This window comes from Pomacea canaliculata, linkage group LG8 (assembly GCF_003073045.1).
Source record: "Pomacea canaliculata isolate SZHN2017 linkage group LG8, ASM307304v1, whole genome shotgun sequence".
In the NCBI taxonomy this organism is placed as follows: domain Eukaryota; kingdom Metazoa; phylum Mollusca; class Gastropoda; order Architaenioglossa; family Ampullariidae; genus Pomacea; species Pomacea canaliculata.
In genome coordinates, this window is record NC_037597.1 from 19,514,337 (window position 1) to 19,541,470 (window position 27,134).

The window sequence follows — 27,134 nt, forward strand, 5'->3', positions numbered from 1 at the left end:
ACCAGAGAGGGGAAGCTGTCAGAGGGATGTTGTCATAGTTTAGCGTGGACTGCAATCATTCATGGTGTTAAGCGTGTTAGGAATGTCCATCACACGATGGCGGTTTGACATTTATGAAGACCTGCATCCACATACACTGTGGGTTGTCTGTCGCTGTCATGCTGTGAGGCGTTTGCTGATCAAAAGGTCCGTTACCTCGGGTTACCAGAGCCCCGGATGCTGTTTCCGTGCCAAGGCCATCGATCAGTATGCACATGTATCGATTGTTCGCCAAGGGACATTGACATTCATTTGTGGTAAGTGTCCCCAGCTTGAAATTTCAAAGGTCGATGAACGTTCGATCATCGGTAAGTGGACCTCGTCTTCCATCCAGCCGGCTTGAGGTTTGCAGAGACCGACGCTAAAAAGTTTCGGTGATGGAAACCGATAAAATGAAAAGCACTCAGAAGGAGCTGCCGCCCTTCCCCTCTCTTCCCCCTTTCCTTCATCCCCTCATTATTTCCGAACATCGGCTGCAGACAACAGAGGGCGTCTCGATGACAAGTCTCCCAGCACGGATGTCTGATCACGTCTTGCGGCCAAGAACGGCTGTGAAATTTGTTTCCCAAAGGAAAACATTCAGGGCAACCTTCCTTCACCTTGCCTTCTGATTGGCCAGCTTTGTCTTACGTCACCGGCTGTCGTCTGCTGGCAGTGAAGTCGCCAGTCTTGTGACCACGGGAGTGTCTATCTCTCTCTCTACTCGACTGTTTGCAGACTAATTGCCCGCGTTAACTTCTAGAATGAATCCAAGGCAAAATTTCGCTTTTTAACAAAAATTATCAACACCAAGGAGAAGATCAGACGATGCGAACTCTCGTGTTGGCGGAGGTACTGAAGCTCAAGCTCAAGTCTGTTGTGTTTTCAGTTTGTTGGCTCGAAGTCGTGGGAAGTAGAGGTCGAGGTCTTTTGCCAAAAAAATCCCCCCTCCCCTGAAACAACCAAACAAAACCAGAAACAAACAACAACAAAATAACAAATTTATTGCAAATCTATTGTTGGATTTAAAAAGTTATCGCGGAGCCAGAGATTAAATGGTTCCCTGAGACCTGACAGCCTGCAGCTTCGCGCGTTTAAGTTGGACTCGGCAAACATGCTGCAGTCCACAGATTCATGTCCGTGATGCGACGACAACATGCAAGTTGTACAATGCCACTGTATGAAAATATCCCTGTTAACTGCGAGACTAGTTCCCATGCAAACCTTGCCACAAGGATACAAAGTGACCCCTCAGGGGCGTTGACAGCGGCATGTTTACAGCAGCAGTTACTGAGTACGTGTGTGGGAGTTTATCAAAAGCAACATTTTATTTAGTTACCGTATCGATGCAGGCTTAACTAAACACGTGACATATTGGAGTAGGTTATTAATTAATATTGACGAACTCGTATGCAATTTGAATAGTTTGTTTTTTGGAAAATAGAAACAGTGAGGACAGACCGGTACGCGGGAGGAGGTTAAGGCAGTCATAACCATATCTGCCCCTCCACGACCCTCATCCCTCCGCGTGGCCTTGTCTGTTGTGGCGGTGGGAGGGACCGGGCTCCCACGTGAATCATGGCTGCGGTGGTCGCTGTCGTGTCGCGTGAGAAGTCCTCAGTGTTGGAGGTTGATGACAGTGGTTGTCTGCTGCCAGACGCTTACACCGCCCGTCCGTTGGTATTGGGGGGGGGGGGTACATGCCTCCTCTCCACATCCCCGGTCACGGCTACTTGCTGCTGACTGGGTCAGCGTGACCTCGATAATGATGATGAGTAGGGTCAAGCCACCCACATACGTCTTGAAATGGCGCTGGCTTCAAAATGGTTTGCGGTCAAATTTCCATATCTAAGCGTGTAATGATTACAGTAAGATGATAGTGTGTCAGGACAATGGCAATCTTTCTGTCTCTTTCGTCTTAGTTTTTTGTTTTTCCTCTCTTTCTCTCACCCCTCCTCCAAAAGGGCAAAGACTGAAGCTTCTGTTAAAACGCCTTGAGACAAGTTCAGATGCTTTAAAATGTGTTGTGCAGTTTGACTGGAGACTTCGCGTTCACTTGTTCGGCTGGCTGAACTGTGGACGACATGTTCGTGCAGTCCCAGGGCTCTCTGTGAAATCCTTGTCTGCACGTGCATGTTAACACACCATGGCACGTGTGCCTGTCCGCTATCTTTTGTCGGTTCCAAGCCGGGTGAGTGATGCAGGCTGCACTTCCGCTCTTTCTGTCTGTTCGCCTTTACATTCGCGTTGCTTTACGTCCTGGGGCCGTTGTTGTGGAGCGAGGTTAAGTCGTTGCCCCGGAGAAAATGGGGAGCATCAAGATCATTGTCTTCCTAGATATGAAGCGGTGTTCAGACCCAGCGGATGTTGCTGTATGTAACTTTACTTCAGGACATCTTGGCCACAGTTTTGTGACTGCAGCTGGAGGTTATCGGGACATCGCTTTGCTAGTACGCAGAGAAGACGACTCCTCCCATTTTCTCATTGTGCGTCATAACTACGATTCGTTGTGGTGAACATCTTTGAAACTTAAACTCCGACGGTGTAGTAGGCACTCGAATGTTGCTATCAGCGTATGAACACATAGTACCACAGCGTTTATCTCACAGCTGCCGCAGTGGAGCTTGGGAACAACCTCTGGGATTTCTTCTTTCGCTTGGATGACTTGAAAAACAATAATTAAAAAAAAAAACGATTTGACGGCAAATGGCGCCCGTAGTGTGATGCTGACTGGAGGCGCCGTGTGGCGGGCAGAACTGCTAATTGCGGGACACGATGGCTATCTGCACATCTAAACAAGCAACAACAACAATCTCTCTTTATCCTCCCTACCGTTGTAGGCTCCAGCGGGAGCACCACGGGTCATGACGTCAGCATAGCGCTACTCTTCTACACGTCTGACGTCACGGGGGCGCGAGAGCGTTATGACTTCACAGAGGCGCCAGACGAGAGCCGGCGCAGCATGACGTCAGTCCCAGGAGCTGGTGCAGGGTTGGCCAACTGCTCTTCGCCTCGCTGGCAGCTTTGTCTTCGTCGCCTCGAGGTCAAGGCTTTCAAGTTTGTGCGCGTCTTTTGGAAGCAAAGAAAGAAAGAAAGAAAGAAAGAAAAAAATAACAAGAGGGGGTGAGGGTGGGAAAGAAAAGATAGTTTATGTTGTCAGATTTAACACTCACATCTCTTTGTGATGGTGTGAGGAGGAACGAAGTACGCATCATCACCTTACCTGCGTCGTCTTGTTTTGCAGGTGCAGCAGAAAACACTTTGTTCGTACAAATGGTGTTGACTCACCTGCATGGGCTCTGGCTTAGGAGTGTTGCTAGATTTGGCATCCGTCTGGTGAGAGAGAGAGGGGGAGAGGGATCGTGTCCTAAAAATGCGTTCTACAAATAAACTCAGTGAACATGACCAGCACTGTGACTACGTAGCCTGATGCCTTTCTCTCCTGCGGGCTTATATCTTATTACACGTGTAATATAGGACTGGAAAGGCGGGAATAATGAGACCGAACTCGGTTCCTCGTGTTAAACAAATAGTGTTGCTGGGTCATGCCGAGTGATTTAAATGAAACAGATGTAACTATTTTCACAACAAAATAAAAATAAAGCAAAAGCGAGGACGAATGAAAAAAGGAAAGCTGTTCCAGAGCTGAGTAGTGTGCACCTTTCATCTGAGAGATCAGCGAGCAATAGTGATGATGACAACGTCGCTTAGAAACGAGTGTTTGCCTTTAGCACGCCTTCGGCGCATGCACGTGTGTTCGTGCGCTCGCATGCATGAGTTCAGAGAGTGCAGCAGTTTTTGTTACGTCATGTTTTGTTACATCACTTAACACACACTTTTTTTCGGTTTGTCCTCCCTTTTTTCGTTTCTGGTCGTATTTCCGGCCGAACTGAAAAATGTAAATAATAATAATAAAAAAAAGCAGATGCCCAAATATTTTTGTAACCGTCAAAGATTGTGGACCATGTAACTGCTAATTGCAAGTATCGCGAAATGCTGTTCGTGAACGATGCCGAAAAGAACGCCTGCTGTCGGCTCATTATCAGCGAATTAATGGGTCAGGTCGGTGAACTCATTCCGTAAGAATTTCACTTCTTGACTCCCAGGAATGCTCGTTCGGAAACAAAGCACTTGATGCTTCGTTAGATAACTCATAATACCTTGGTCTTATTACTGAAAGCAGCGCGGCACTAAACTGTCGTTGGGAGGGAGCGTGGACATCATCAGCTGCCGATGGTTGAGAGACGTGTTGTGTTTTTTTTTAAAGGAGGGTAAAACGATTGTTCTCGGTGACTCATCGTCACCCCTGGTCTTGTCGCTTGGGAACAGCAACACATGGTCACGACTGCATGGCGATTTCCCCCCGCGATAGTTTGCTAGAGGCGGGGGACACTGCAGGAGAGATCGCTTCCTGGCCTTGATTAGAGGCTAATGCAATCAAACGGCGATGCCGAACAAGTTTGATCTCGGGATCAAAACTCGGCCATGAAAGCGTTTCAGTGCTTTTTGCTCGCAATTAGGGTCCCTATCGAGGGCTGACTGAGGATGGCTTCTAGAGACCCATGTGTTTGAGGTGCCGGGTTGAATTAGTGCTGGGAGGGTCGGTCTCACGTATGCTGGGAAGGATGCAAATAAAAGGGGTCGCGACCCCAAACTGTAAACGGGAAAATTTTGGAGAGCAGTTAGGACCTTGAATAAGGTTTGGCAATTGGGGGATATGGAGAAGGAAGGTGTGTATTCACTTTTCTTGCTCCGACGTTGATCCTTTGACTCTTCGTAATTTCCCATTAATAAAAATAACCATCTTGGGCATTCGGAAAAAAAGAGTATTTAAAAAATAAATTAAAGAGAAAAGAGTATTTCTTCGCATCGTGTGTAACCACCACCTACCTACTAAATTATTCATCCCTGAGATGTGGTCTTCGTATTCTGGAAGAGAGGATAACCAGAGTTCGTGTTCATGTTCAACAAAGGTCGTTGTGGCGAACTCCTGTCAGCTACTACGTCCGTCCTTCAGTGCCACCCGTTCCCTCCCCAGTTCCCCTTCCCGACGACCAGTACAGGTCCATGGACTACACACACACACAGGGGGACTAAGTAAAGAACTCGGTCAGTGCCGTTATTACATCAATCAGACGGTTCGATCGCGCCACACCAACCCGCCTCACTTCTGTCCAGCTCGCCCCGCCACTTGTGTTGCTTTTCCCTAAGGAAGGGGGTGTTTATTGAAAAGCCTGGATACTGCCTACCCTCCTGCATGCTACCACCCCACCTCCTCTCGCTCTCCACTCGTCTGCCCATCGTCCCCCGTGTTTGTGACGCCTGCTCATTGCCAGACTCGAGCTGCCTGCTAATTGTTGTCTGCGCTCTGGTTGGCCGCCATGCAGATACAGGAGCCCAGAGTCTGACAGTCGTGTGTCGTGTGATATTCACCGACTCCATTTACCATCTCTTTTTTTAAATTTTGTATTCCATTTTGTAATCTATCTTTTCTCTCTTTTGTCGGAGACTGGGACTGGTTGTGGTTAGCTTGTCCCATAACTTCGTTTGCGATCACATACTGCTAAAGTACAGTTGTACACAAGAAGAAATCCAGCAAAAAACAATTTAGAGAAAAAGCGAAAAGTACCCTCAACTTGTGTGTGGGGTAGGTGGGGTGGGTGATTAAGGTATGCGAGGATTTTTTTTTTTTTTTTTTAGGAAACGGACCGCAGACTTGTAAAAGCAGATTGCAGTAGACCAGGATCAACTTCGTGACTTGAACATTTGTTCCATTTGAAGAAATGGCTCACAGTGAGACGAGTTTACTTTCAGACGTGTTTTCATAATAGAGTGCAATGTTTATAGTCAATATATTGTTGTTGTCATAAAGTGTTGTTTTTATTATCGCCATATGGCGTCAACATGTTTGTGGTGGACATCTAGAGTAATGTTCATGATTAATATGATGCGAGGTTTAGAGTCAGTATCGAGTGTAATTACCAGACATTATTCCTGAGGCATACTGAATGCAAATCACCTTAATTAAAAGTTTAATTAGGGGTGTCAACACGGAGATAAAAAAACAGAACAAATGATATGGGTTCAGGCAGTAAGAGACCGATCCCAACACTTCTCATCGAGATAAAGCCACCTTTGTCTGGAGACAACTGGCTTGACTAGAACTTTCCGAGGTTTTTATGCCTTCAAGATGGCGCTTACATGGAAGGATGGCAAAAAAAAAAACAAAAAAACAACAAACCTTCATTGTTGACTTGCTCACCTAGTGCCCTGTATTGTCTGTCTCGTCTTTCGCATGATGGTTGTAGCAATAGCGGGGGCTGGATCACCAGGGCCGGACACAACCCCGTCTTGACCGATGTCCGCTCGTGATGAATGGGTCGACTTCTCCTCCGGTCTCTCGGGCAAGCGACATCTTCGCTAAATGTCACAGGATGTCTGGCAGGAAGGAAAGTAAAGGAAGATGCCTCGGAGGTAGACGAAAGCCGAGGAGCGTATCCCGGAACGCATTTTGTCCTGGCGACAGACTTTTTGCGAGTGGGTAATTAAGCTTGAACGCAGTTTGGGGAGGGAGGGAGAGAGAAGGGAGAGCAGCGACTGTTGTTATCTTTGGGGAAAGTGAGAGACAAGAGCGAGGGCGGGTTGAAAATGAAAGCCACGTTTTCATGTGCTTTTGTTACCGCTTTCCATGTCAAAATGAATCGAACACTTGTTGTGCTGGTGAAGAAGTAATGAGAATGGGGAATTGTGACTTTTAAAACCGTAAACGATTTTCTGGAACAGAATGCCCCCCGACCACTCTGATAATTAACAAAAGCTGTCAGATAAAGAACGACAGTTTTATGAACGATAATGTTTTGCTTACTATCTTCTTTCCTACATCCCAAAGAAAAATTCTTTTAAGTCGCGAAGACCTAAAAAAAAGTAGTTGCATTACAGATCTGTGGCGGCAGCGCTGGAAACTGGGTGAACAACTTGACACGAGCCACGGAGACGTTGGGAATTGCTAGCCAGGGGCGTTGTGGGCGCGCGTGCCAGTCGCGTGGATCCCCAGGGCGGTCCCTTTGTTTCGCTACTCACCCCTCCCTTTATCCCTCCCCACCAACAACTACACGTGCAGGCTTGAGAACCTGTCTTCCAGCCCCCGGAGCACGCCATTCCACGTCAGCTGTTGCAGGAAGCGGCGCAGCACCACCGCCACGTGCACAACGCGATGCTACGTGCACAGTGCAACCTGTCGCCAATGGTCGGCAACTGATGGCGCCAAGCCGCCATGCTGCTACTCTTGAAGCCAGACTGTCTCGGCATTTAGAATGCCCTGCCACGGTGTTTGGGATTACTTACTCGTGATCTTTCAACGTTGCATGCTTTGATGTTTTCTTTGACCTGCTTTAATTCTTTGATTTTTCAAACTAAGGTGTGTAGGTTTTCCGTCTGTTGATGTTTCATGCTGGTTTATATGACATTACGAGTGGCAAGGCTGGCTGCGTGCTGGCTCCAGCAGGTGTGATATCTCGTGCGCCCGTGGTCTATCCAGTGGTGGACACGGACGATTTACTGGGTAATTAATTATGAGCGCTATTCGGTGTTCGGCGTAGAGACGTGTGTAAATCACGTGATAGCTCTTAATTAAGGAAAATTTGCCAAGGATGTTTCTAGGTGCAAATTGAGGGATTGGGTGGGTCTCAGATCGGGAAAGAAATTTAGACTGAGGTCTTCAGATTTGTTGTTGTTGTTGTTGAAATAAACAGGACACACGAAAGATTGTATTTTGACATTACTGGTATATCAGTGGCACGGTATTGCGTGTAAATTATGACACAGAGGAGGCAGTTTCTTTCCACTAGAGATCCAGATCAGTGTAATATTAACCTGGGTACATTAACACCTGCCCTCTTCTGGGCCTGTTGATGTACGAGACACTAGTTTTTACAGAGTCCAAAAGCCTCCAATAGTTTGAACTGAGGGTCTGAAAACCCTTACATTTGATGGCTTTTGTTTTAGGGATCGGAATCTTGCGCTTTAAATAAACTATTTTTCTTGTTGTCTTCCGCTGACCTTTACATAATCAGGGTTTGAGTTGAATAAAGATGGTCCTCGACAAAAGAGAGAAAGAGTGTGTAGGTAGGTAGTCAGGGTTTGTACACACGCTGCAACATGTGGACCGCAGCACTTGCCGGCCCCACACTTCCCGTGCTTGTCGCTGTCTACCGAAGGGGAGGTAATCCAGAAGACTGAGCAGGCGGGTTATTTCAACTTGGAGTCAGGGTTAATGTCAATGCCAGCATCATCGGTGGAAAAACTCAATGATTTGTAAGTAGCAGCAGTGATAATAATAGGGCGTGGGGGCATGTCGGGTGTGTGTGAGAGAGAGAAAGAAAGACTGGCATTTTTATTTGTGCTTTGCATGGCACTGGAAGGTTACGTGTGACGTAGGGAAGTCTTTCCATCTGGATGCCACCCGAGGTACAGCTGGGAAGTCAGAAGCATTTAGCATACCGTAAGAGTGTCATGGCGGTATCGGCATTGAAATACTTGCCCGTGTTTTCCTCCCAGGGATTTGTCGACAGACCAGCCGGGAGCGCAGTATGTAAAAGGTTGATACAGATTGCATGCGATCATCTTGTCATGTCGTTGTAACAGCCGGTTTTCACCCGGGGTCCTTTTTATTTTGCAGTTCCGGTCAAGAGGTACAGCGGATCAGCGTCATCACCGCGCTGCCCAACCTCCTGAAGGAGAACAATGCCGAGTGCATGAGGCGGGTCGTGCCCAAAGTGCGGGTGAGTTGCAGTCTTGTCTCGCTCCATTCTGGGTAGCCAGTCGATTTGACCATTTGCCTATTCGACCACAGCCCGAAGCCGATTCGACCACGATCAAAACTCTTTAGTCGATTCGACCATTGAATATAGTGTCGATTTGACCGCTGCCTATAATCGTGTTTACCAAATCATTTTTGCTATAATTCGGCCTCAAAATAAACCAATTTTGTCCTTGGTTGACACTTATCTACACACACACAGAACTAAGGATTGGTTTTATGGGAGATTTCCACGTATCACTTAGAGTGTAGAATAGGGTTATGAGGATGGAAGGGCCACGCTTGCACTGCTTTCTGTGTTTGAGTGTGGGTTTGAGAAGGTGGATCCAGGTCAATATAAATATGTATATTAGACGACTAATGTGTATAAAATTTCGTTTCCTTTTGTTTACGTGCAAAAAAAAAAAATGTGTAATTACATTGAATAGCAACTTCTGTACTTGTTTTCAAATCAACTGAGGCCAGTAGCCGAATCGACTAAGGGTCATGGTTGAATCGACCAGTAGCCCCTATTTCTTCCATCTTTGCTATCGTTGTCCGTCTCGCTTTTTGTTATCGCCATTGTTGTCCGTTTCACATTCGTTGTTATTGTTCTTGTCGTAGTGTCATTTTTATCTGCCTTTCTCTCGGGAATAAATGCATAACTCGAGGGACGCAACGCCGTGAACTTTATCTGCCAGAAGTAGGGTGGAGCTGGAGATCATTAACTGGAGAATAGGAGCATAAAGCGGGTCAGGTACAGGTTATCAAGGCGTAGACTTAAAAACAAAAAAGAGCACAAAACCACTAAAATAAAAGTGGGTTCGTTAAAGGCAGTTTATTAACGGCACACAACTGCACTCACTCCACTCCCCTGTGATCTGTGCGCTGCTCCACGTCTGGTCAAGCACCTGATTTCCATACCCTCCACTTTCCCGCCGCACCACTTTCGTCTTTGCCTGTCCTTGAGTGATGCATTTGCACTCTTTGTTGTCATCGCTGTTTCTGCCATCACTTGAGTTGGTGTCACCGATGTCGTCGTTGTGTGATAAATGTGGCTCCAGTTCTCACTGGTCTGTTATCGGTTTTTTCATACTACATAAGGTTATTCAAATCATTGGGCTGCGATCTTTATAGAATACTGCTTCGATAACTCTGAATGAATCGTGTGTTTGAGTGCGTGCGCGCATGTGTGAGAGAGAGAGGGTAAAGGTGGACGGGATGGTCCATGTGAACGCCAGTGAGCTCCAAGTGAGAATGGATGCCTGGGCAGCAGCAGTCGATCAACACTAAGAACTGTGGGTTTACTTATTTCGTCTGTCTTCAGACAGTCGGCCAAACGTTGGCCGCTCTGTAGCTCGGCTGTAAAAGGGTTTCCGGTGGTACTTACCGCGACAGAGAGCCATTCATTCGTTCATCTCGTGACTAGCATTAGTTGACGAGAGTTTATAGCGGTTGTCGGGGCGAACGACAGGATAGATGCAACGGTCGATAAGGCTCGCCACTTAAACCTGTCATGAGCGGTCCTGCAGGGAGCAGTCAGTCCACTCCTTCACGTTTGCCATCCACTTCTTCATGCGTCCACCTCGGCCTCAACTCCCTTTTCAAGGTACTGTACCCTGATAGATTTAGAGCGTCGAGCCGGGTCACATGGCCGAACCAGGCTTACACCGCTTGACTGTCACGAGAAAGGGTTCCTGGCGTCTCACGAGGGTGGCAAGCGTGGTCGTACTAAGGATCACTAGATAGCGAGCTCGCTGGGGGACACCTACTGTTGTTGTTGATGCACTTATCAGGAGAGCTTCCTGTCGCGGGATGGAGGTTGAGCAGTGCCCGGTCGCGCACTTAAACAGATTCAGTCCGCATTGAAACAGAGGCTACAAGCATGACGTAATTTGAATGGGTCGTGACGTCATCAGGCGCCATCTTGCAGTCCACTGCTTCGTCGTGTGTGCTTAGTATGCGGGCTTTTTCGAGCTTTCACGTAGAACAGTGGGAAGAAACCCACCGCGAAAGGCATCCATCAAGCTACAGAAGCTCGAGAGGCTCAGGCCCCCAACGGCGAGGCGGCGTGCCTTGAGGAACTTGCGGGATTTCCACTGGAGGTTTGCGAGAGCACGTGCTGCTGACCTGCAGGGAAGGGGTTAACGAGCTGAGAACGAAATTAACTTGGCAGCGCGGCTGCATGCGCTTCCTGTAATTGATTGGGGCTTTTGCTGTGCATTCTGGGTAATTCTGAGCTTACTCTCATTATCTGAGCTGCAGGGATACGTGGGTCGTGATGCAAACAAAGAGAACAGCGATGTGATGGCCGTGGTGGTGGGCAAAGTAGGCGTTGAGTAAACGCGGGTGATACGAAGTTGGCGATACGTAGGTCATACAACACGAGGGTGTTTGCAACACGAGGGTGCTTATGATACTTTGGTGGTGCAGATTGAGGGTACTACAGTCCGAGGGTTCTGAAATATATGATTTTATATTACGAGGGTACTCACGTAGGAGGTTCACAACATGAGGCAGCTTCTCATAAATTAGCCCAACAACAGACGGGATACAAAGGAGGCTGTTTACAACCCAAGGGTCCTGCAATACGAAGGCGGTACAATACAATTACTGTGGCAGAAACAACAACATGTTTCTTACTGCATTGCTCTCCGAAGTAAACTGCCAAGCTCTCCCCTCCACCCAACTCCACCCGTTCTCTCTCACTGCCTGTCTCAGTTCTGGTAGGCTGAGGGTGTGTGTGTGAGGGGTGGCTCTTGCGGCACTCGAGAGTGCTTCTCCATCCTTTAAGTGTTTCTCCTTCAGCCTACCCTCCACCCTACTACCCCCGCACCGTGCGGGTGGTTAAATGTTCTTGAAGAGAGGCAGGGCTTAGCGTAAGTTGAGATATCGTGGCTATCCCTTGTTGTGATGGTAACCGCTATTTGCTCACTGGCTCGCTCGTTGTCAAACGTAAAGATATTAGAAGAATCATTAAAGTCTTCCCCTCTCTCAACCGTTCATTCCTTCCACGGGTGCGGTCGACACAGCTTAACGACAGTTGTGCGGAAACACGAACTGCGTTCATAAAATGTTTGTTTATAAACTTTCAAGTTTGCGGAACAAAGTACAGGTGGGGACGGGTGGCTGAGAAAAACTGAAGGAAAGCTAGTGTTTCAGTGCTAGCAAACTCCTGTCTTACAGTCGCATCATAGAGTAACTCCATGTACCCTGTGTGTGTATTACAGTGGTACTGTTGTGTAAACTCATATACCCGGCGTGTGTTACAGTTCTTTATCATGAGTAACATGCTAAGGGTTTTCAAACCCACAGTTAAAATTAATGAGTTTTTATAGACCGCCCTCCTCCCGACTCCAGGAAGATATTGTGAGTTTTGTTGACCAGCTTCTAAAAATAAAGGGGGTACACACCCGCGTAGATGGATTCGTATTATCGTGATTCCTAATTAAAAAAATACTGTATTATTAGTGTCATGCTAATCTATGCCACTAACATTTGTCGGCCAGTTGTTTAAGGTTCATTACAAAATGCTGCACGGTCATCAGCGACCCGTATTTCGAACAAAGAAAAGCACTATCGAGCAGCAGAAATAGCAGGGTACTAATGGCAGGACATCAATAGTGTGACATTCATACCAGGCTCACGGCAGAGGAAACAGCAGCACATCAAAGAGCGGATCATATCCGAGAAAATAGCAAACAAACAAAGCATGACACTAATGGCAAGACCGGTACATGAGAAATGGTAAGGACCAGAGGAGCAGAAAATAAACGGGACCGAGCTGGCTGAGAATTACAGGATCGTAACAGCAGACAGGGGATGTAACTAGAGGTGATTTAAAGGGCGACAGGGAGAAGAAAAAAGTTCCTAAGCTAATCTTGTGCTAAATGTCTCCGGTTGGTGTAGTGTACAATGTACACTCTTGTTAAATATTGCCTCAAGACTTTTTTTAAAAAAATAAATGCTTCCTTCCTGCCTGTCTTGTGGCGCACAGAGAACATATGGAGTCTGCCACCAGCACCCTGGTCTCTGGTTATCTCCCCCCCCTCTCTCTCTCTCGCCTCTTTCCGTCTTGTCTCTTCCCTCCCGAGTCTTTGAGCTTCCCTCCCTGTCTTCAGGCACGCTGTTTGCTGTTTGGTCAAAAGCTTTTCCTTCTCCGCTTGGCATTCAGCGATAATCTTCAGGACAAAAGCAAGGCGTTGATGTAAGCCGACGTTGAAGCAGAACTACTCGGCTGGCTTTGAACTCCAAAGGTTCAGGCCGCCGTTAATGGTCTAAAGCTTCGTTTTCGTTTCTTCTGTTGCTCGCTGTACGTGGCGTCAGAGCTGGGCAGGTTCTGGGCTTTTCCAAACGGTTCTAAGACGGGGATGGCTGGCTGGCTGCTTCGGCGATGGAAATCGATGAAAGATGGTTAGGTGAAAATAAGCACAGAATTGGGCAGGAGGTGGTGTTGGTGTTGGAGAAAATGGCTTATGTCAGGAGAGCAGTTCCTCTTATCTACAGGAATGAAAGAAAGGCTCATTATTTTTCCTCCTGTTAAGTAAAAAGCGTCTGAGCAGAAGGGTATCGACAGGTTGCTGGAAGACGGAGAGCGGCAAGATGAAGGAGCTCGGGTGACAAATGGTTTTGTGAGTCACAATTAGTGTGAGGCAAGCGACTCACACCTCGCTGTGCCGCGCGGCTGACACAACCGCCGCCTGCCGCCCGCACCATGCCGCCCTCTTTATCCTCGGTTTATGGGCAGGCGGGAATCACTTTTCTCCCTTGTGTTGACTATTTGATGGTTTCCCGCGTACCGTTGTTTACACTAGTCGTTCTTTTATGGCAGCAGCTATGGAAGGACGTCTCAATCTTCGTAGTATTTTTTTTTTAAGGAGATGGATGTTAGGTTTGGGGAGTGTTAGTTAGAGAGGTCGGAGGTGCATCTTAGGTTGGGGGATGTTATTATAGCGACCGGAGCGGCATGCACGTGGTAGATACGTATTACAGCGTATTGTTGGGCTCACTCTTCCTGTCCTTACCATGTTTGGACGGAGGTTCCGGTTGTGTAAATCTCGCGTCTAGTGTGCAACTTGTGTTTGGGCGCCTGTCTAGCGGCTGAGTCGACTTGAATGGTGGAAATAAACTCTTTATATGTTCAAGACGTCTAAAAAAAGAAATTGTCAATACAGCCTATATTTTCGTTTCTTCGGGAAACTTTAAACTGTAAACTTTTCCTCTAATTTCCTTTCTTTTGATCGGGTAAAGCTCGATTCGAAATATTGTTTCTCCAGGTCTGGGTGGAATACACCGCTTCCAAGATAGACACTTACACTCTTCCCAGAAAGAGGCCAGCAGCGCAGACACGATGATTATAAATGGACACTTTTATGCTTGGAGGACACTGGGAGAGTCGAGAACTTATGCTCATCAACTTATCGTGGCATGGCAATTTCGAGTTCTTATATCTTGGCTTGAGCTTTTCCAAGCATTTAAAAATCTTCACCCCATGAATTCCTTTCAGTGCTTGTCGAGACAGTGGAGAGCGTGGGCTGTGGATTTACACCTCGCCCTGCATTGCGTCATTTCTGGATTTCTTTGTGGATGTGACATTTGTTTATAGGGCTACACTCGCCGCCATTGTTTATCTTCAGTTGCTGTCTTGGCATTAAACACCAACGACTAACCAGTTTCATGTCGGCGTCAGAGGAACGGAGCGTCGGAAGAACGGACCCGAAAAAAGACTTTTTTTTTTGGTTATTTTCTTCGCATTCCTCGTCTGTTTCTGAGGCTCTTGCTGACGTGGCGAGATGACAAAGAAGCTGAAACCAAACGAAGAGAAGGCGGGATCAAGCCTGTGTGTTTTCCAGGTAAGGTCGTCAGGTTTGTAATTGTGGTAACTTTGGCCTCCATCGAGATGGTCACTTCATGGGCCCGGTGGCGCAACCGTTAGTACCTGTCACCAGTGCAGTAAAGGTTGGCTGTCATGGGTTCAGATCTCCTCTCGGGCACGCTGTTCTTTCTCTGTTTACAGGGCTGGCTGCGTATACCGCGTTGAAGCCTTAGTTGCTGCCTAGTAAATTACTGATTCCTCATCCCCCTTCATTCCCTTATTGTTTTTTTCCAGCTTGTGCCTCTGAACTCGCAGCGAACAGTCAGTCTTGTCCAGCCAGATGGCAGCTGCAGCGTCAAGGCCCTGGAAACTTGCAGCACGCGGTCCCAGCAACGAGCAGATGCATTCTTGCCAAACATCGGCGTCAGTGCTAAAGGTCGTCTCTTCCGGTCTTTGCTAGCACCCCCCGGGAATCACCCGGAGCACGTATGAGAACTCGCATGATGGTCGTGGATGGGGTGGAAGCGCTCTCGATAGTACTCTACATAGAGGGTTTCGACATTAGCTTCTTCACGATCTTCACTTCCAGCCCCCTACTCCCCCCCCCCACCACCCCCAGAATGACACGCGTGCTTTAAAAATGTTGTGTCCCTTTTCGTTTCTCGGTAATGGGCACGTGTGCATGGTTCGTTAGTCGAATAAACAAAGCTCGCATGATACCGTTGCCCTTCGGGAATCAGCTGTGCGCGCGGGGTTGCAGACCACCAGATGGCAGGGTGTCGGCGCTTGAGGGTCTTGTCCTGAAGACAGACTTGCTGGAGGAGCGTCCTCTCCATCACTTGTCAATCAAGCTGTGGCGACCCTTCTTGCCACTCTCTCTCTCTCTTTGCTTTTCGCAGAGTCCAAAAGGAGACGCATCTGCTTTAGTAATATTTTACAGAGACAAGATTTATATTTGCGAGGTGTGTCTGAAAAATAAGGGTGTGGTGTCACAATTTAATTCCAGAAAACGAACAACATGGTTTCCCCATCAAAATAATCCCCTTGAGTCTGATGCCCTTTTCCATCATTCTCTGCCATGCTTCGATGCACTGCTGGATGCCCCTCATCACCGTCGTTAGGGCCCTCTTGACGGCCTCCACGCTTTCAAAACGGGTCTCCTTGGGGGAAAGAAAACAGTCACCTGGAGCAAAATTGGATGAATAGGGAGGTTGTTCCAGTCCGGCGATGTTCTCCTCGGCCAGATACTGTAGAATGCTCAGGGCGTTGCGAGCAGGTGCATTGTGGTGGTGAAGCAGCCACGATGCACCTGCACTGGAGGTGAAATAAATTGTTTGTGTCGGCAGTCCCGTTATTTCTCAGACACACCTTGTACATGTATATGGATTGTTGTCTCCATGCCTTGCTGCTCACGAAGCGCACGTGCGTGTTGTGCTGCGCTAGGAATTTTTCATGGTTGAAGAAAGTGGAGGAGGTAGGGTGGTGTGTTTCTTCGTGATCAGTGAATGACGAAACAATTTTTTTTCTTTGAAATGAAAAGCGTCTGAATGGCAGACAGCTTGAAACAGAGAAACCTAGTTTTTGTGAACTTTTTTGTGTGACTTACTCGCTGTCACTGACAGTAACTCATCTGTCTACCCAGAAGCTGCTTCTTCCTCCACCTCTCTCACCCAAGACAGTCTTGACTGACGATGGATGACCCAGCAGGGAAAAGGAAGACGGGAGATGGGAGGTGAATAAGACAGATGACGCAGAAACGAAAACCAAATAACGAGAAGAAGGGGGAACCCATTCGAACACCCACCAAGACTTCTGAACAAACTGAAGTATTTGCCTCGGAACTGGAACACTCGTCCAAGCAGGATTGTAACTGATGATGCATACAAAACTGCAGCGACTACAACGACGACCACCACATGGAATGGAGAAGATGTAGGGGTTAGACTAGAGGACGGGACTAGGTTATCGCCTATATGAGTAAAAGGGGGAAATTAAGGGTTGGGGAGGATGGGTGGGTAGGCGCCTGTTGAGCAGCGCTGAAGAGCAACTGATGCGTTCCTCGAGCAATAAAACCATCAGGTGTAGTCCCGCCAAGAAGCCAAGTGCCTCAACGCGTTTCACAGATGACTGGTGATGGGAGTAAGCGATCGGTCGTCCTGCTGGGTGGGGAGTAGGGGCGGGGTGTTCTCTGAGAATAGCACCCGCCATCTTGCGAGTAACTGCCCCTGCCGGAGTCAGTACGTTCACCGCCGGCGTTTAAATTGTCTGGCATCAGGTCCCACACTCGACCGAGGTCTCTCTCTCTCAGTCGTTTTCACTCAGAGTGCTTATCTAGAAAGGCGATATCTATTTTAAACATGCCGGACGAAATATAAATATAGAACAAAAGCTTTCTTTAAAAAACACCCCCCCCAAAAAAAAAAAAAAACAAAACAAAACAAACAAAACACCACACACACACACAAAAAGAAAACAAAACCACACAAACAAACCAAAAACACAAACTGGAGGGTTGAACGAGAAAACAAGAATTTAAATGGACTGAATTCCAGGTATGCAAGTGTTCCGAAGATGGAACAGATGGAGGAAAACTATGCGAGAGGCATTTGGTGGAAAGGCTTCGGGTGGAAGAGGAGTTGCATGGAAGAGTGGAAAAAACCGGGTGGCAAAGGGAGTAGGGAGATGGGATTCATATTTTTCACTACCATAAACTATCAGTAGCACCGCTGTTTTTTGTGGGTGGGAGTGTGAAATAGAGATAAAATAAGATGTCATGAGATGTAAAGGAAAGTTCCATCGTCCACCACCACAGACTACGTGGCGTGAGTGGTTCACTTGGTCAAAAGAGCGGTCACTTTCACAAGTCGGGCATTTTCACCACGGATGTATATCTCACGGCTCTCCAATAAACGATAATACCACGGTCTGTGGTTTTGCCACCACGGTCTGGGATTTTGCCACCACGGTCTGTGATTTTGCCAGCAAAACATAGACCAAGTTTTTTTTTCTTCTCGCCAAATTTGGGGAAACTTACCGTGCACACCGAGTGCAGTCGAGTTGTTTGTACACACCTGAAGTCAGTGTATATCGATCTCTTCCCAGCATGCTGTGCTATTTCAAGGACAGGCGTCATTGCAGGTGTGTGGAGAAGACGGGGAGGAAGGCAGCTTTGCTAAGTAGGTTTTCACCTGAAAGCTAGAGCGTGGAGAGAATGCGGCGTGGTGTTGTGTGAGACATCCTTGTCGACGCCTCCATTACAGGCAGTGTCAGAAAGGGAGACCCACTTGTTCCAGCCAGGAATCCCCAGCAGCTGGCTCCCTCCCCATCTCCAAAGCTCGTCTGTCAAACCTTCCGAGCATCAGGAGGAGATGAAAGGAGGAACTTCCTTTGCTGGAGGGCTTATCCTGCTGGCTGAGGAGGTTCCAGCATTGGCAGGAAGGTAGGGGAGAAGTGACGTGTGCGCGAGCAGGCGATTTACTGGTGGCCACATCGTCAGGAGCTGTTACGACATTGCAGGCTGCAGTTGCAAGATGTTGCTGGTTCAGGACCTGACTGTTGCCATTTGGAACACAGTCTGAAAGTCTCAAATGTGCATTGGTGTCTGTTTGGTGGCCTTTCAATATATATACACACACAATCAGTAAATAAACAGATATACATACATAATTTTTTATTATTGCACTTTGCACAAAAGTAGTGGAACTCAGTAACCTGTTGTTTGGTGGGGAGGAAGGGAACATAAGGGGGCACGAATTTTCTTGAAAAATGAAGGGATCTGGACATCTGTTCATCTTGTTACAGTGATGCAGTAGCACAAAATTGACATTTAAAACATAATTAGTAGAACCATAAGAACTTTTCTGTAACTGTTAAGATTTTCAGAAATATTTCAGAGGCCAGAAATGTTTTCATCATCTGGTTTTGTTTTTGGGACATTTTACTGACCAGAGTACTGAAGGAATCATGATATTTGAAAAGGTATTGTCTGCAAAAAAATATGTTAATGCATGTTGTTATTGTAGCCCAGTGCAAAACCCGTCTTATAATAGATGAACTTTTTTTTTGGATCTCATCATAGCTTTGAAGGTTGTCTTCTTGTCAGAGGAGACCACTAGTATTCTAGATGTCAGCGACTGAGAGAAAAATCTTTCTGCCACTTTATGCTATAATACTGGCAACATACAACATGCTGAATAATCATCAAGTGTTTGCATGTTGTTACAGGAGGTGCTATATGTGGCACAGCAGGACATGCAGCTTGCTGCCTCCTCAGCATTCCTGCAGATTCTGCAAGACCAGCTGATCCCAGTGCAGAACTATACCCAGACCTTTCTGCAGACCATCCTGTCCAGTGTAGACAGCAAGGACAGTGGTAAGAATACACATTTGTGAATAGAAAAGTCATAAAAAGAAGTGGGCTGTAATCTTCAGTCCTTTAAAGAGTTTGATCCATTATATTAAAAATAAAATTAAATTTTTATATCTGAAGTGATAAGACAAGGTGGAAAGAAAGGGGTTTTTTAAGATGGGTATGTTAAAGCAAGCAGTTAATGATATTTATAATCTGTAAAATAAAATGAGATAAGGGGTGATAGTTTTGTTGAGTCTGTGCTGTAAAGCTGGCATGGCATAAAGATAGATGGAATGCCATCTTTTCTTTTTTGTATCTCAGTGAAAAAAACTTGGTATAATCATGTCTGATTGTACCAGTGTGAATGACTGATTACTAACCTTGCTGACTGTAACAGATTTTGAACAGGTGATTTTAAGCAAGCGTGAATACAAGTTGTTGTCTTTAGCTGTAGACTTGTAATCATCAATACATATCTGACAATTAAGTTTTTGGTTTCCCAGAGGTTGCAGCAGCATGGCTGGATACATTGCTGGATGTCATCGATCTCCTGCCTAAGGAAATTATAAAGAAAGATGTGAGTTATCTTAATTGTAATTCTTTCTTTGTTGTGTGAAAGGCAGTTTGAAGAGGTACTGTGGATAGCATGTAGTTCAAAATACTTCAACAGCAGAGGCTTCCAAGGTGTTTATAATGCATGAAGTTTACAAAACAAGTTGACTAGAAAGAGATTGCTCATGCTAGCTTGGAAGTTTTTTGTAACTGTATCTCTCACTCTAAAAACAAAAAAAACATGATTTGAAGATGTGTTCCATGTGTCAGTTGTTTTCAAGAGAGAAAGTGTGTTCACGCGTGCATACGTGTGAAGGTGGGTGGTGTGTGTGTGTGCATGCATCCATCCACAGAGATGATTGCATCAATCTATAATTGTATGTTTCCAGATTGCTTGTTTATGATAGGACATCTTGCCATATGTACTTGTGCACACTGAGAGACACACACTCTTTCTCACTCTCAGGCTTTTAACTTGATTGTTCATCAACACTAGTCAGAAGTAGGAAAAGCTAGTACAGAAACAGAGACTTGCAAAATGTTTGGAATAAGCATTTATATCCATCGCTAAAGGCAGAACCAGGCTTTGTTGGATGCACCTGTCCCAAAGATGTAATAGCAGTAGGTTGCAGAGACTGAATGAATCACTCGGATATTTTTGAAATGCTGCATCCAATGAAGCATATTTTTTTGGCATGGAGAGAGTACCCATATGTTTGGGATGCTGAGCTGTTTCTTCGGTTTCTTGCAAGGTTCGTGGCTATGAGGGATGCAGTTTTATGACCCTCTGCCTTGAAATGGGTGCATCTCTTTAAAGAAATCAGCTTCCTTGCAGTGTTTCATTTCCCCCTGACAGATATATTGCCAACAGAAGGGCAGATTTTTTTTCCAGATTTGATCACATCTGTAGGAGACCATGATGGGATCAATCAGAAGAGCACAAATAAGAAAAACAGGTGGCAAGTTGTCGTTTAATATCATGTCAGCTGCTTGTATTTGTTGGCAGGGTTTCAGAAAAATGATCATGCCATAATGTGTCATAAACAAAACAGTTTGGATATTACAGTTTTCAGTTAAAGAACAAACTTGTACGGTACGGTGTAAAAAAATGGTTCGTGCCAGTTCGGTGAGAAGCACTCATGGTGCTGGCTACCCTGGTAGTCATTCTTCACTGATTCTTTCTGGCCCAATTTGTACCTACTCCCTTTCCTCAGTCAAACCATTATTTCCTGCCTTTAAGAAGGAATATTTTTAAACCAGTATCAGAAATATAAAAAATATTGTTTTTTTTTATTTCCATGATCCCTGGAAAAATATTTGCAGAAGAACTTGAGTTTAGCAGCTTTGATACCATCTTTCTGCTTTGAATCACCAGGAATCTGCACAAACATAAAAAAAACTTGGTTCACATCCCTAAAATATTTACCACATAAAAAACTTTTGCTGCTCAGTTTTCATTTCCAAGAGCTGTAGAAAAGTTCCTCACTTCCCCAATAGTTCTTGTTGATTTATATAACAGTTTCACTGTACATTAGCTGAATGCATAAATTGTCATTAAAATTTTTCTGTCTAGTGTTGCTAGTCAAAGTATACTGTCATTGTCTGCGATTCGCTTTCGGGGAACTTTGACCAGTTTTAATGTCAACATAAATTTCAACAGGTGTGGCCTAATTTTACAGAAATAACCAGTTTTTCTGGCAGATATACTCAAAAACAGTATGTTATAATTTAACATAAAATGTGTTGTGCCAGTACACTGAGAGGGAACGCAATATCAGCAAAGAGAGTAAAGAACAGTCGTGGACAACGCATATTATTGCATGCTTCTTTACTGCTTAAATTGTTATGGTTAAGATGCTTACTTTATTTACTCTGTTTAATTGTCAGTTTTTATTTGTCTTTATTTAAGTTCATCAGGTCTACTCTAACTCTACTTGTGGGCATACTTTCATTTATGAGACACCATCAAGCTTATATTTTTATGTTAAAGTACTTGTACTTGGGCTTACATTTGCACCTTCCTCAGTTTGGGCACATTTGCAACTAGACTGCTCCTCCTCTCAGGACAAAATATTCAGGACAGGCTGTAAACTTTATTGACCTGCGAGGAGGTGTTTGAGCCTCTTCAGCCATGTTGACAGTAAGGACCATACATAAACTGGATGAACCGTAAATGACACTCTCTTTGTGCATATCCTTCATGAAGCTCAGTATTCATACCAATGTTAGAGTCAAGATAGTTCTGCGTCTGTGTAATCAGTTCTGTTTTTTAAGATGGATTAATTTAATAGTGACCAATTGTGATAAGCAGGGAGGACAACAATTGAAATCTCAGCTGAATTTATACATAAGCATATGATCAAAAGTTTTTCTGTGCTTGGTACACTTGTACCCTCTTTGCTGCCAACATCGCTGTCAACATTAAGGGGCTTTAGTCAAATGAGTATATTCCTGTAATTGTGTTTGTGATGTTGGATCACATGACCAAAAAAAAAATTCTTCCAAAAATGTGTGAGTGACAAAAGAAGGACAGGTGGGGGAAGAATAAGTGTTTTATGCCCAGCCAGCAGCTAATATGGTATAGCCACCTTGGCAAAGCAGCCAGCCCTGTAAGCAGATGCCACATGCAGAGAAAAAAAATGGCATGCCTGAGACAAGATCTGAATCCAGGATAGCAGGTTCTCACTGTGTCAGTGACAGATGCTAACGGTTGTGTGACCGGACTGCCCAAGGCACCAGAGACAGAGTGTGTGTTGGTGGGGGATGGAGGGAGTGTGTTTGTGTGCACATAAGTGCATGTACATGTGGAACGCATGCATGGACATACACAATTTTGTATGTAGTCTGTGAAGTAAAGATATAGAGCGGTTAGAGAAGTTTAAGCGAAGAGACTACAACTTTTGATAGATTTTTTTGGAGTTTATTTCATGGGGACTAGATGGATGCAGTTCACTTAATATCCTTAATGCTATCTTTGAATATCTTTGCTTAGTTTATCTTTTTGTCTTTGATTCTTTATAGATATATTTTTAGCTGTTTTAAATGCTTTGCTCATTTGAGTCACTATTAGTATATTTGTATAGTTCAACTGGATTTATAAAGCTTATTGTAAGTTTTAAAATGGGAAAATGGGCTATAAAAGTTTATGTAGTATTTTGAAAAAGTCTTAAAGTTCTAATAATTGTTAGATTTTAAGGAGGTTGAACTTTCCATACATATTTTTTTCGTTGTGGGATGCAATTTTTAGAACTTGTTGCTTAGAATACCTGATGTTTGTGCAGCATTTGTTCAAATGGACTTCTATTAGGGGTGATAGAATACCTGGTGTTTGTGTGTGTCAAAGCTACTGGAGGTGTTAAGTTAAAAATTGTCGCATGCTATTTTGCAGATTCTTAGCATTGCCATAAGTAAGGGGCAGATTTCCCAGCCTGTGCAAGCTCGTCTCTCATGCTGCAAAATTCTGGGCAAGGTGGCAACTAAATTTGAACCTTTTGTGTAAGTACTCTCAGTTTTGCTGCAATTTTTTCATGGCAAATACCAGCCACTAAAAGGACTAAGCTGTGCAGAAGTTTCAGAAAGTTGGAGGATATGCTTTAAGGCAAAAGGCTTGAGTTGTTTTGTCAGCTCACTGCCTCTCCATATAGTGATTTAAGGACCTGAATAGTGAATGGCCCATGTGGATCATTTGCTGCGGCCCTATGGTCCTCGAGGAATAACAAGGAATGAACATGTGCATCATTGTTCACCTTTGGCTAAGTAGCCTTATTAGTACTGCTGCATTACCTTGCCCAGGGCTTACTGATCATAATTTTTCATTGCATGGTCTAGTTGATTTCTTGAAACTTTTATTGATTTAAGCATTAGGTAGCGTTTATTTTTTTACAGTTTGTTTAAAAGGGATTTTTCCTTTACCATGAAACATCTTTCAGCAAGTGAGTTAAAAATGAGTTCAGTTTATCTTTTAATGGGAAATATTGTTGGAAAAAATTGGAAAAGGGTGGAAAGCAGTAGAAACCATTTGTAGATCTTTGTAGGATGACATAGCTGTCCCTGTTTGTGCAGTACATTCATGGGTATCATGCAAAGTGTCCATGTTAAAACGGAAGGCTTTTTTTTGCTTGAAAAAATAGCTGTTTTAAAATTTAAAAAAGGTTTCTGTTCAACAGAATTAAGAAAGAAATCTTGCCGGTGGTCCAGCAACTGTGTCAAGATGTGGAACACGAGGTGCGAGCCTGTATGTGCTTTCAGCTGGAGTCTGTAGCACGAGGACTTGGGTACGGTCTTGGAAACAGCATTGCCTACTTAACTGCAACTTATTGTAGGATAAAGAATTATTGCAAAACTGTTTGATTAAATATTAAAATATCTGTTTTTATGTAATGCAAGGCCTAGATGTTTATTTTACATTTTCAAACATGTGCTGGTGCAGGGTTCACATTTTCCTCTGAGGCTTTGATGCTCTGTAAACAAAACTACCTTTTTCATATTAACTGAATGAGGCACCTAAATGAAAGTGTAGATGTAGTTTTTATGTTTTGAGAAAAGGACAAATGTCTCAGTAAATCCATGTGAAGGTAATGAAACAACAAAGAATTAATTTGTTTCACAAAGGGTGAAAAACGTTTTATCTGAAGAAGTTTAGATCATCAGCATGAATGCATATAATTTACATTTCTTGGAGCAGAGAAGATTTGATAAACTTCTAACATGTATTAGGAGCATGCGAAAGCCCATAAGCTTACAGTTCACTCTCTTCTATGTTGTGTAGTCTAGAGACAACTAAGGCTGTAATATTGCCAGAGCTTTTGGAGTTGGCAGATGATGAAGAAAGTGATGTTCGCATTATGGGTCTTGACACTTTTGTCAATATCCTTAGCCTCTTAGATGATGGTGAGCTTATTGTTATTGTTTCTTTGAAATTTAATATGCTTCAATCTTTGTAAATATGTTATAAAATTCTGCAAGCAGAACTTTTAGTATCCCCATTTGACATGGCAAAAGGGACAAATCTCTAGTTACAGTATTTTTTGTGACAGTAAGTTATGAGATTTTACGTATCATTGCAACAATTTATTAACGTATTTGTAACAAGAATCTGCTTACATTTTTTTGGAAAATACTGAATTATGCAGTTTAGTATGTGGTTGATTAGTAGCTTTTATTCAGTGCCATTGCAACAGTTCATTTGGGCAAGGATTTATTTCTTTGAAGTAGTTTATGTGTAACTTTAACACCTAATGTCAGTGTAGATTTGGTGATATTAAGGTGCAGAAACTCAAATACTAGATGACATCCAGAACAGCAGAAGATCCTGCAGCCATTTATGAGGTTCTTGACAGATTCTCCAGGAAAAAAAAAGTTTTTCTTCTTGAAGAAATGAACTGTTTGTTCAAACATGTTCAAAGCATTATTCTTTATTTCAGAAACACGAGAGGGGGTGGTTGTTCCGCTTGTGCACAAATTCTGTAACCGTGCTATGACTACACATGATCGCACTTTGCCATTTGTTGCTAAACAATTTGGCAAGATTTGCCATGGTTTAGAAAGTGAGTAGCGAAGATTAATTAAAAATTACTATTTTTTAGTTTTATTTTGTGGGTAATGTTCTGCACTATCTGTAATAATAATTATTAAGAGCTCTTGAACATGTGCAAGATCTACATTTCATCATAGAATTAAACTATTACTTAAATTCATATCTGTCAATTTTAAAAAGAATTGTCCACAAAGCTTTACTTGTATAATAATGTCTTTGCGTATGGGCAGCAGAACAGTATCTTGCATGTGAGACATCATCAGTATTGATCATAGACATGTTTCAAGAACATAAATTCTTCATCTTTGAACTTTTTATTAAAATTGTGATCTGTCATTGGTTGTTTATTTTGAATGTTTATTGTTTGGACAATGCATCATGTTTATTTCTCTCATATGAGGAAGAACTGATCATAAGCCTAATTTCTTACATTAAATCTTCCCCCACCTAGCTTCTTTGGGTCAAACTCATGATGTGTCTGTATTTATTTTAGAACTATACTTTATGATATTATACATATTAAATATATAATGTAAGAATGATGACATTGATGATGGCATAAGAAATTGTTGCAGAGAAGGTAATTTGTATTCATTACAACAGGTGCAATATTTTCTGAATCTTAGAATCTAGAAGGTCTTTACTGCATTTTTGTAGGGGGCTTGTAGTTCATGATGTGCATCAGTGCTTATATTACACTTAGCAGTGATTTAATAACTAACCTTAGATGGCAGCTTTTCATCAGTTGCTGGCTTTTCTTCTCTTTCAGGTAATCTCAGTGGGGAGCTGAAACACTTTTTTATTCATTTCTATAAAAAGTTGTGCAAAATGGGTTTGCAGGAAAAATCAAAATCTATTGATAAGGTGTGTATGCCATGGTGTGCAAAGTTTTCACTTTAGATTGTTTTTCGTTGAAAGCAAGGGAAGGCTCTGATGTGGAATAGTCCAATACCAGTAACACATGTTTATAAAAGCAATGTGTATATGAGAGAAATATGTCAAGTATTTGTGCATTTCAGCAGCTACAGATTGAATAGGGGGAGATGGGGATCCCAGAATACTTGAGAGGTGTGTTTGTGTGTGTTAGAGACTTCTTTGCAGTAATAAACCTGATCTGAAATGCATCTTGAACAAGTTGACTCTTAAAGATTTTGCTTAGTACCATTTCTTTTTCAGCAGGGAACACCAGGAAGCTATCCTTATGACGATGAGGATAGACATGTGCAGACTCGTCAAAATGCTGCTTTTAATTTCCCTGTAAGTCTTTCCAGAAAAAGGGACAACAGGCAACAGAGAGTATTTGAGGATTTTCTGTTGTAACATTTAAGTGCATGAGTTCAAGGATTTAAATCTAAGTAAGAAATTAAATTTTGTCATGCACCTAAGATTTTCGCAAGATCTGTTTTTTTCTGTTATATTCTGTTTTTGGAAGTTGTGCTGTGGAATATATGGTTGGGGCTTTTTCAGGCAATGGTCTTGTTTGTTGGTGTGAAGTCTTTTAAATCAGACCTGCACCCAATCTTTGGAGTCTTGTGTAAAGATCCACACGTCACAGTCCGGCAAACGATGGCTAGTTGTTTTCATGAGGTTGGTTGCTTTTTCTTGGCTTACATAAATCTTGGAGGAATTTTATCAGTAATGTAGATGACTGTAGGATTATTTAAAGATTTATGGACATAAAATTTAACAGATATGCATTTACACATGTACACATAAATTCACATACATTGTACTTACATCTGAAAAGCTGCACCCAGCACTTATATATACCTGTGCAGAAATAAACCCCTCATGCAGACACAGAAGCTGTAAGTTTCTGCATATCTAACAAAGATTACTATCTTACAGATAGCGAAGCTTCTTGGCGCTAATGCTAATATGATCTTCCCGGAGATGATTGTGTTACTGAAGGACGAAGTATAGAGGTGAGTAGTGTTTAGTGTCTGATGAGAGTAATTTAAAAATTTAAAAAACCCTTATTTTCAAAACCACAGTAGGTCTACCACATTGTTTTACTACCCAATAATTTATTTCTAATAATGTGTTCCCTGTACAGGCCTATAGG

The 27,134-nt window shown here is 43.9% G+C and overlaps 1 protein-coding gene across 1 annotated transcript in view; it reads left to right on the forward strand.

Annotated features, from left to right (window-relative positions):
* Positions 1 to 27,134, forward strand: part of LOC112570413 (serine/threonine-protein phosphatase 4 regulatory subunit 4-like) — a 66,813-nt gene that overhangs the window by 14,643 nt on the left and 25,036 nt on the right. The window contains exons 2-12 of the mRNA XM_025248829.1: positions 8,696 to 8,798; positions 18,855 to 19,002; positions 19,485 to 19,558; positions 22,922 to 23,028; positions 23,700 to 23,807; positions 24,302 to 24,423; positions 24,957 to 25,079; positions 25,839 to 25,933; positions 26,246 to 26,326; positions 26,537 to 26,656; positions 26,918 to 26,989. Of these exons, the coding sequence (XP_025104614.1) occupies positions 8,696 to 8,798; positions 18,855 to 19,002; positions 19,485 to 19,558; positions 22,922 to 23,028; positions 23,700 to 23,807; positions 24,302 to 24,423; positions 24,957 to 25,079; positions 25,839 to 25,933; positions 26,246 to 26,326; positions 26,537 to 26,656; positions 26,918 to 26,989 (1,153 nt within the window). The remainder of the gene's footprint in view (positions 1 to 8,695; positions 8,799 to 18,854; positions 19,003 to 19,484; positions 19,559 to 22,921; positions 23,029 to 23,699; positions 23,808 to 24,301; positions 24,424 to 24,956; positions 25,080 to 25,838; positions 25,934 to 26,245; positions 26,327 to 26,536; positions 26,657 to 26,917; positions 26,990 to 27,134) is intronic.